Below are 9,552 nucleotides of genomic sequence, written 5' to 3' on the forward strand. Positions count from 1 at the left end.
CCATCTGTAAAGTAGGGATATTAATAACACCCATCTCAGAAGACCGTTGGGATGGAATTAACGTGTAAAACCCTTAGGACAGTGTCTAGCACGTGTGAGCTAGGGAGCGTTACTAGGGAGCAACTGAGTCATTAAGGTCTTTTCTTCCTAGTTCTGTGCCTGGAATCTTTAGGTAAATGGGAGACTCCTCATCTCCCCTTATGGTCCCCCCGTAACATGAATTCTTTCTGGAGCACTTGGAACAGTTTGATTCTGTTCCCCTCCAAGTCATGAGGACTTGAACTCGCCTGAGAAAGGAGCCTGAGAGGGCCCCCCAGGTCCCCACCATCTTCTCTCCCCTCTGCCCTCTGAAAAACTTACATTGATTCCCAGCTGTGCCCAGAGAGCGGGAATAACTGGCCCCATGCCGCTGCCCTCCGGGGCTTTATGATCCAAAGAAACAGACCCAGCCTTCACTGGTTGGCTCAGTGGACAGATCATCAGCCTGCAGACTGAAGAGTTCCAGGTTCGATTCCCATCAAGGGCACATGCCTGGGTTGCAGGCTCTATCCCCAGTGTGGGGCATGCAGGAGGCAGCCAATCAATGATTCTCTCTCATCATTGATATTTCTATCTCTCCCTCTCTCTCTGAAATCAATAAAAATATTTTTTTTTAAAGAAACAGTTCCAGGCAGGGGCGGGCGCTAGGTAGACTGCAGCTACAGGGACCAATTGTTATTCACTGACTGTATTTTGACCAGATTTCTTTTTATCTCCTTTTTAACTTTGGTCCATACCCAGATCTCTGGGTCCTGAGAGGGTTGGGAAGGGGCGGGGTCTTCCCTGGAACAGAGGCGGGCACCAGCCCAGAAGACTTTAGGAGTCAGGCTGGGCATCTGAAAATGGGCCACAGTGGATAGAGGGGACTGCCAGTCAAGGGCACGTGCCCCAGTTGCAGGCTCCATCCCCCGCCTGGTCGACTGGTCAATGTGTCTCTCTCACCTGGATGTTTCTTCTCTCTGTGTGTCTCTCCCCCTCCCTTCTATTCGCTCTAAAAAATCAGTGAAAAAAGTATCCTCGGTTGAGGATTCAAAATAAATCCATACATAAGTAACTTAAAAAAAAATAACTTGGCTGAAGACCTGTTACAGCCGCTTCCCTTTGAACTGGCGTTCCCAGGGTGTCAGGGCGCATTCACTTTTCTCCCCCAGAGCATCTTCCGGGACCCCTCCGAAAGAGGGTCTGGAGGTGCAGCCCCCCTGCCTTGTCCTTGTTTCCCCCACACCCCCACCCCCACCCCGGGCTAAACTGGGAGTGTGATTGCAGCAAGAATGAGGCGCGAAGGCACCTGATCTTGCCAGGCCGCTGGCTCTGAGAGGAGCGCGCCCCCTCCACGTCCATCGCCCCTCTCAGCGCCCATCACACCCGGTAGGAACCGAGGGCGGGTAAGGAGTGCGCACACCCCACACCCCGCACACACCCCTATGATTACTTTTTTTAAAAAAATATTTTTATTGATTTTAGAGAGGAAAGGAGAAGGATAGAGAATCATTGATTGGCTGCCTCTTGCACGCCCCCCACTGGGGGGGGATCGAGCCTGCAACCCCGGCTTGTGCCCTTGTCTGGAATTGAACCTGGGACCCTTTAGTCCACAGGCCGAGGCTCTATCCACTGAGCCAAAACGATTACTTTTGACGCTTTTCTGAGGCCACAGAGTTCAACTTTCCCGCCGCGGGATGGGGCGGGGCACCTCTGGTCCCGCCCTCCGCCTGGGCTCCGCCTTCGCAGGTTGATGGCAGCAGCAGCTGGGACTGCAGTGGCGCCCGGCCCCGGAGAGCCGCACGCAGCGGCTGGAGCGCGCAGCCCCACACCCGGGCCCAGACGCCGCGGACACCCGGAGCGGCAGTTCCTTCCGGCCCGGCCGCCTACCTCGGAGCCAGCGCGCCCCCAGCTCCCTCCGCAGAGGAGTCGCTGCGTGAGCGCCCTCGGCCCGCCCAGGACCAGGTATCCCCGTTCCCTGCCCCCGCCACCCCCCCCCCCCCCCCCCACCGCAGACAGCCGAGCAGGCAGGATCTCTGGAGGGGGCACAGGATTGCGCCCCCCTCCCCCCGTGCCGCCAAAATCGCCCGGGTGGGGCAGACTTGGTGTCTATATTTGGACGGGCAGCGGCCGGAGCCCAAAGGGTGCAGACACCTAGTCTCACAAGAACGCGGTGCTGGGGCAGGAGGCCCAAGGAGGGTTCGGGAAGTCCAGGCCTTAGGCCCCGGGCTGCAGAAGCAGCCTGAAGGGCACAGGGATGCCGGGGTGGTTAGGGGACAGGAGTCGGTGGCTGGGCTTTGGAAGAGCTCCTTGTGCCCCTGGGGAAGAGCGTAGGACAGGCCCCGGCTGGAGAAAAGGCACCTCGGCCTCCCGCTCCTGCAAATCTGGCCCTGGCCCTGGGGTGGAGCACCCCACCCCCAGGAGAGTTTAGGAGGAGTCGGGACTCAGAGGAGAAGCAGGACGGACAGGATGGGAGGCAAAAGGCAGAACCACCGCGAGGGCCTTTGGGAGGAGGCAGTGCAGAGCGGAGTGGAAGGAGGATGACCCACCTTGCACCATGTCCCCGAAAACAACATGGAGGAGATGGATGAAAACAGCAGCAGGAAGGAGTCGGGTTAGGTGACAGGAGGAACTCCTCCTTGGCACATTTTTAGAAAATTACAAACCCTCTGCCTGACCTGTGCCAGAGATGAGGGCCGTGGGGGGCTGCCGTTCCAGCCCCACGGCCAGCTTTAGCCAGGATCCAAGGGCCAAGGCCTCTGATTCTGGACCAGGTGCCTCTGGCAGATAAACCAATTCTGTGAGGAGATGCTCACCCACGGCTGGCAGTGGGAGGGCAGCCTGGCCTTGAGGCTCCTCTCCAAACCACTTCACCTTCCAGGAAGCTTTTGGGCCCAGTGCCCCCTCAGTCTGGGTCTCTGAGAAGTCAGGCCCACCCAAATCCTAGCCCCTTGCATTAAGCCCCACTTGAGAGGTGGCAAAGAACCGTCTCATACTTTCATCACCTTGAAGAAAGCTCCCTGCTTCTAGGACCAGACTCCGAATTAATTTATACCCAACTCCTGGCCAGATAAGCCTTTTCACTTGCTACCCTAACCCCACCCCCAACCCTCTCTCTCACACACACACACACTCTCTCTCTCTCTTCCTGCCTCCCACAGTTCACAGGACTAAGGACCGAAGGCGTTTCTGGGCACTGAGATCCTCCATCTCTGCCCCCAGCCATGAGCCGGCGCGTGGTTCGGCAGAGCAAGTTTCGCCACGTGTTTGGGCAGGCGGCAAAGGCCGACCAGGCCTACGAGGACATCCGTGTGTCCAAGGTCACATGGGACAGCTCCTTCTGCGCCGTCAACCCCAAATTCCTGGCCATTATTGTGGAGGCGGGAGGCGGAGGTGCCTTCATCGTCCTGCCTCTGGCCAAGGTGAGGGATGAGGAGAAGGAAGCTGGCGGGAGAACACTGGCTGTGGCCCCTGGGCACTCCTGGCAGCAGCCTCTGTTCTCACCTAGTTCCCTCCCTCCGTCAGGGGGGCTGTTTGTTTGGGTTGGCAGCTCCCTGTTGCCCAAGCCCTCACAGGCCACTTAGGAGGCTCCTTTCCCCTCCCAAAGCAGCAGCTTCACAGTGGCCTGTACCCACTCACAGCCCAGCACCCCGGTCCCAGCTGGGACCAGGAGTGGGTGAGGGAGATAGTTGGGAAGCCGTGGAATCGGCCTGGCCAGATTCTCTTCCTCTCTCTCCTAATGCCGCACCCCCTCATGTTTTGGGTGTGAGGACCTTTCTCCCCAGTCCAGGATAACCATTTGGCTATCACACCCCACCGCTTCACACTGAGGACAGAGCCGGGCTCCCCAGAGTCCCTGGCCACCTCCCCACTCTGGTTCCTACAGAGAGGTGCATGAGAACAGAGGTCAGGGGGTCATGACACAGAAGCCCAGAGCCCTGCTCCCTGACCCAGGTAATGACCACCGCCTTTGCTGAGTAGCCTGAAGCCCCTCTGCCTTCTCCACCCCAAGCATGACCTTGACCTGGATTCCGCCCCTACACCTTGTTAGGGGAGGCCCCACAGGTGGCAGGAAGACCTGACAATAGCCAATGACTCACTCCAGGACAATGCAGACACCATACAAGGACACCATCCCCAGGGCTCAAATTTCAGCTGGAGCCACCTCCTCCCCCAGTTACTACTGTCATTCCAGTGCCATACAGCCACCCTTCTCCCCCACCATCTGGGCCCATGCCAGCCCAGCAACGGCTTCAGAGCCCCCACGAACAGCCCGTAAAGACCAAAAATAGATGGGTCCCAGCTCAGGTTGGAGCATAACAGGCACCAGGAGTGCCTGCTGCTTGTGGTTCCAAAGTAAACCAGTGACAAGGTGGGAATCTGCCAAGGGTGTCAGGTGCTACACTATGTACTATCTCACCTTCACCTCTTCCACCAGGGGCTCCCCACAGACATCCCAACTGGGGGAACAGGCTCAAGAACAGCCTCCAAGCAGGCGTTTTGGAAGAACACTGGACTCAGAGTTCAGATCTTGGCTCTACCAGTATCTTGTGTGTCATTGGTTAAGTCACCTGACCTCTCTGTGTCTGAGTCCCTGATATTAAATGACTTCAACTCTGTCTGCCTTCACCGAAGTACAGGAAGTAGGCTGAATGAGATTGGAGGTGTAGAGAGGGGTCTGCAAAGAGAAAATGAATGATAGAGACTTGAGATGTAAACAGGTCCCCTGCCCGCCCCCCAAAATCACACAGGAGAGTGGCCCACATCTCTCTCTCTCTCACCCCTCCAGACAGGACGAGTGGATAAGAACTACCCACTGGTCACTGGGCACACTGCCCCTGTGCTGGACATCGACTGGTGCCCACACAATGACAACGTCATCGCCAGTGCCTCAGATGACACCACCATCATGGTAGGAGCCAGTTGGAAGCCGCCGGGTCGTTGGGCAGGGGAAGCAGCTGGGGCTGCCTCACCTGTTCTAGAGAAGGTGCTGAGGGAGGTGCTGGGTCCCAGGGCCCTGTCCTACCCAGCTCCCAGGCTATCTTTAGCTACATGCCCACTCCCTCCCAGGATGCACTGCTTAGGACTAATAATAACCATGGCCAATTTGGGGGCGAAGAGTAGGGAGTTACTGCTCTGAAGTCTCCCTGCTGGGGTGATGAAGATCTCTGGGGAGCTGGCAGTGCCCCTCCTGGCTCCCAGCCGCCTCTGACCCAGGCAGGCACCATCACATCTTGCCCTACATTTGACCCCAGTAGGCTTGGAGGGGCAGGGAGAGGAAGTAAGGGAGGAGCTGAGGGACGAAGTAGCTCCTCATCCTACCCACCCTCTGCCTTTTCCTCCTCCCCAGGTGTGGCAGATTCCAGACTATACCCCTATGCGCAACATTACAGAGCCCATCATCACACTAGAAGGCCATTCCAAGCGCGTGGGCATCCTCTCCTGGCACCCCACTGCCCGGAATGTCCTGCTCAGTGCAGGTCTGGGGGCCTAGCGAGGGATCCCTACTGTAGCTCTTGGGGGGGGGGGGGGGGGGTTGGCAAAGGCAGGGCCCAGGTGATGGTGACTGGCCACTCTGGGCAGGTGGTGACAATGTGATCATCATCTGGAACGTGGGCACCGGGGAGGTGCTCCTGAGCCTGGACGACATGCACCCGGACATCATCCACAGCGTGTGCTGGAACAGCAACGGCAGCCTGCTGGCCACCACCTGCAAGGATAAGACCCTGCGCATTGTCGACCCCCGCAAGGGCCAGGTGGTGGCGGTGAGTGCCTGACCTGGCCACTCCCCAGCCCCCACCCCAGGAGCCAACCGTCAGGCCCCTGTACCTGAGATCCTCTGAGCCCCTGGTCCCAGCTCTCACCTCCCCGATCCCAACCGCAGAGGCCAGTGCTTCCACCCACCACCACCTCCCAGTGTCTGCAGCCACAGCTCCCTGCCCTATTCCTCTTCCCTTCCCTCCCCTCCATCTCAGGAGCTCAGAGGAGCAGGGGAGGAGCTGCAAACCATCCTCCCATTAGAACCTGCATGAAGCCTGGGCTCCGGACCCCTCTCCTCTCAGCTGGCAGCCAGAGCCATCTTCCAGGGCCCAGGGCCTGACACTGGCTCAAGGCCCGGCCCTTTCCCCCCTAGTTGACCCGGAGGGGGGGGGGGGGGGTGGCAGTCCTCGCGCGCAGCTGGTCTCACCTTGGTGCCCTGGGAGGGCGGCGGCTGGCACCTGCCTCACCAGCCTCAGACTAACGCGGGGCGCGTGGGGCACGTGCATGTATGTCTGCGCCCAGTGCGCGCGGCCGGCGGGCCCTCTAACCCACTAACCCCGCGAGCAGGAGCGAGCCCGGCCTCACGAGGGCGCCCGCCCGATGCGGGCCGTCTTCACCGCAGACGGGAAGCTACTCAGCACCGGCTTCAGCAGGATGAGTGAGCGACAACTCGCGCTCTGGGACCCGGTAGGCCAGGCTGCGCCGGGGCGTGCGCTCGCGACTTCGCTAGGTCAGCCCGGAGCGCGGCCGGCGCCCAAGAGGGCGCCTTCTGGAGCAGCCTCGCCGCGTCCCCGGGAAACCGGCAGACACCCCCCTGCTCTAGGGATCAGCCTCGGAGAGCGCTTAAGGGCTCGTCATCCGCTGAGACGCACGCCTTCAGGTCTCCCAAGGCCCAGACGCGCCCCCGGCCCGGGACAGTTAGGGCCCGGAAGCTGAGTACTTAGGCCCCTTTTTGTCTCCGCCCCCGTAAGTCCGCCAGCAGGTTGCTGGGCCCTCCAGCATCCCCAGGGCAGGCAGCTGGGTGACGCCTCTCCCTGTTTTCCCCTGCCCCCAGGAGAGGTTTGCGGCCCACGAGGGGATGAGGCCCATGCGGGCCATCTTCACGCGCCAGGGTCATATCTTCACCACGGGCTTCACCCGCATGAGCCAGCGAGAGCTGGGCCTGTGGGACCCGGTAACGCAGCTGGAAGCGTGGGGTGTGTGCCCCGGGGACTGGCATCACGGGAGAGGGGCCAGGCGTCCCCCACCCGCAGGGCATGCCCACCTGGACAGGGCTGGGGGCTGCTGCCCTCTTTGCAGCGCCTGCCACCCGCACAGCCACCCCTCCGCCCAGTTTTGCTGCGTCGCCTGCAGGAGCCCACGCTGGCGCCCCCAACTGGTGATGCCGAGTCCCTGGGGGTGGTTTGCGGTGACTGCATGCTGCCCTGAGGGGCCTGTGTGCAGGGGCCTGGGAGTGGCGTGTCCCGGGGCGGGGCCTGCCACTCGGTTCACCGGAACTGCGGTGGGAGCGCCTGGGGTTGGGGGCGGCAGGAAGCCTCCCGGGGCTTCAGGGGATCCAGGAGCCGCGCAGAAGACGGGACAGGGCTGCTCACGCCTCCTATGCTTGGGCAGAACAACTTCGTGGAGCCAGTGGCGCTGCAGGAGATGGACACGAGCAACGGGGTCCTCCTGCCCTTCTACGATGCCGACTCCAGCATCGTCTACCTGTGTGGCAAGGTGCTCGCGCCGGGCAGGCGGGGAGACCGGGGCGGGCGGCGAGGGGGTGGGGGGCGCCTGTCCGGGGTGTCTCTGAACCAGCTGGCTTTGCAGGGCGACAGCAGCATTCGGTACTTTGAGATCACCGACGAGCCACCCTTCGTGCACTACCTGAACACGTTCAGCAGCAAGGAGCCGCAGCGGGGCATGGGGTTCATGCCCAAGCGGGGGCTGGACGTCAGCAAATGCGAGATCGCCCGGTCAGCAGCCTCCCCCTGCGCTCACTTCCCGTGGGGAGACACGGGGGCGTCCCCAATAGTGTGATCTTTGGGAAAGCGGGGGCGGGGGGTGTCAAACCAGCTGTTGCCAGCGCCAGCCCCAGCTCTAACTAGCTCAACAGCCTCTGAACCGTGTCCTCATCTGTAAGATGATGACCGACACCCCATCAGGCATTTCCCAGCGGGACTAACCATGTGCTTAAAGGGCAGCGCCTGGCAGGCGCTGCGCAAGTGCCGGCCTCTAACCCCTTCCCCGGGGGGAGCCTGCAGGGGTGCTGAGCCCCCTCCCTTACAGGTTCTACAAGCTGCACGAAAGGAAGTGTGAACCCATCATCATGACTGTGCCCCGCAAGGTGAGGGGCTGGGCAGGGCTCCAAGGTGGACGGGAGCGGAGCAGGCCCGGCACCTGCTAACCTTCCCCCCCCTGTCCCTCCCTCCCCCGCCCCCCATCACCCCGCAGTCAGACTTGTTCCAGGACGACCTGTATCCAGACACGCCGGGACCCGAGCCGGCACTAGAAGCGGACGAGTGGCTGTCGGGCCAGGACGCGGAGCCCGTGCTCATCTCGCTGAGGGATGGGTACGTCCCCCCCAAGCACCGTGAGCTCCGAGTCACCAAGCGCAACATCCTGGATGCGCGCCCGCCCTCCGGCCCCCGCCGCAGCCAGTCAGCCAGCGACGCCCCCTTATCGGTAAGATCCACTCGCCCCCACCCAGACCCAGTCTACACGTTCGTACCCACCCCCCCGCCCCCCTCTCCCCGGCCAAGCCGCCTCCTATCCTCCGCGCCCCGCAGCAGAACACGCTGGAGACGCTGCTGGAGCAGATCAAGGCCCTGCGCGAGCAGGTGCAGGCCCAGGAGCAGCGCATCACGGCGCTGGAGAACATGCTGTGCGAGCTGGTGGACGGCACGGACTAGCGCAGCGCTCCCGACGGCTCCGAACCTGGAGGGTGAGGCCGGCCGGGCGGGCGCAAGGGCTTGGCCTGCCCAGGCTTCGGGTCTGCAACCGGGGACCCCGCCTCTGGGCTGGGTACGGGACTGGGAATGGAACGCCTTCCCCCGCGGGAAGCCTGGACAATGGAGCCTCAGGGAGACGAGCGTCCGTCGGGCACCACACCCCTCGGGCACCCACGCCGCGCGCCTCACCCGGGACCCGGCAGGAGCTGGCCTCGGGAGGCCGGGGGCCGGGGCCTCCGCCACGGTGCTGCGCGGCCAGACGGCGTCCGCTCTGTCCCGCGCTCAGGGCGGAGGAAGTGCCTAGTTGTTAGCGAGATGCTTAGGGAGACGGGGAGCTTGGGCTTGATCTCCAAGGGGTGGCGAACCGACCGGTGGCCCTGCACTGGCTGGGAAGTTACAGGCCACGCCCTCTGACCAGGTCACACGACTCCACCCACGAGAGGTAAAGCAGCCGAGGCCGCCCCAGTTCTACAGACGCGGACAACCCGTTGTCTGTGGGGCTGGGCCGCTGGCTGCGCCCAGCAGAGGGCGCTCTCCCTTCCTGCCCACGGGGCAGGGCGGCTTCCTCGAGGGGGAGGGCGAGCAGCACTCGCCCGAGGAAGCAGGTTCACCCCCAGCCCTCTGCGCCCCCCTCACACACACTGCCCCCAGCCCTTTGTGTGGCCCCGGCTCTAGGAGGAAAACAAGTCATGCGGAATGAAATCTTTTACTAAGTGTTCAGTCTGTGCCTCCTGCGTGGGCGTGTGTGTGTGTGTGTGTGTGTGTGCGCGGAACGAGCCTCCCAGCCTCTACAAATGCTACCCCCAGGCTCCCCGAGACCCTGACAAATGAGCTCAGGATCCAC

General features: G+C 62.0%; 1 protein-coding gene across 5 annotated transcripts; it reads left to right on the forward strand.

Moving 5' to 3' along the window:
• The first annotated feature begins 1,749 nt into the window (after positions 1 to 1,749).
• On the forward strand, positions 1,750 to 9,428 carry CORO6 (coronin 6). 5 transcript variants are annotated; one of them, XM_070395352.1, is made up of 12 exons: positions 1,750 to 1,983; positions 3,180 to 3,440; positions 4,808 to 4,930; positions 5,369 to 5,498; positions 5,602 to 5,783; positions 6,346 to 6,465; positions 6,833 to 6,952; positions 7,390 to 7,494; positions 7,588 to 7,733; positions 8,047 to 8,104; positions 8,212 to 8,442; positions 8,547 to 9,428. In XM_070395352.1, exons 2-12 carry the CDS (start codon positions 3,243 to 3,245, stop codon positions 8,667 to 8,669), a joined length of 1,536 nt encoding a protein of 511 aa, XP_070251453.1. In that variant the 5' UTR covers positions 1,750 to 1,983; positions 3,180 to 3,242; the 3' UTR covers positions 8,670 to 9,428. The 5 variants fall into 5 exon arrangements, with proteins under 5 accessions (XP_070251453.1, XP_070251452.1, XP_070251450.1 ...); XM_070395351.1 differs by lacking the exon at positions 6,346 to 6,465 and having other exon boundaries at positions 1,752 to 1,983; positions 8,550 to 9,428; XM_070395349.1 differs by lacking the exon at positions 6,346 to 6,465 and having other exon boundaries at positions 1,753 to 1,983.
• The last annotated feature ends 124 nt before the right edge of the window (positions 9,429 to 9,552 follow it).

Source organism: Myotis yumanensis, unplaced genomic scaffold (assembly GCF_028538775.1).
Source record: "Myotis yumanensis isolate MYYU_CA2020_CCGP unplaced genomic scaffold, mMyoYum1.0.hap1 SCAF_16, whole genome shotgun sequence".
NCBI lineage: Eukaryota > Metazoa > Chordata > Mammalia > Chiroptera > Vespertilionidae > Myotis > Myotis yumanensis.

Coding starts and splice junctions, on each gene's coding strand:
- CORO6 (XM_070395352.1), top strand. CDS start 3,243: ATGAGCCGGCGCGTGGTTCGGCAGAGCAAGTTTCGCCACGTGTTTGGG. Junction 3,441..4,807: donor TCGTCCTGCCTCTGGCCAAG/GTGAGGGATGAG, acceptor TCACCCCTCCAG/ACAGGACGAGTGGATAAGAA. Junction 5,784..6,345: donor GCAAGGGCCAGGTGGTGGCG/GTGAGTGCCTGA, acceptor CCCCGCGAGCAG/GAGCGAGCCCGGCCTCACGA.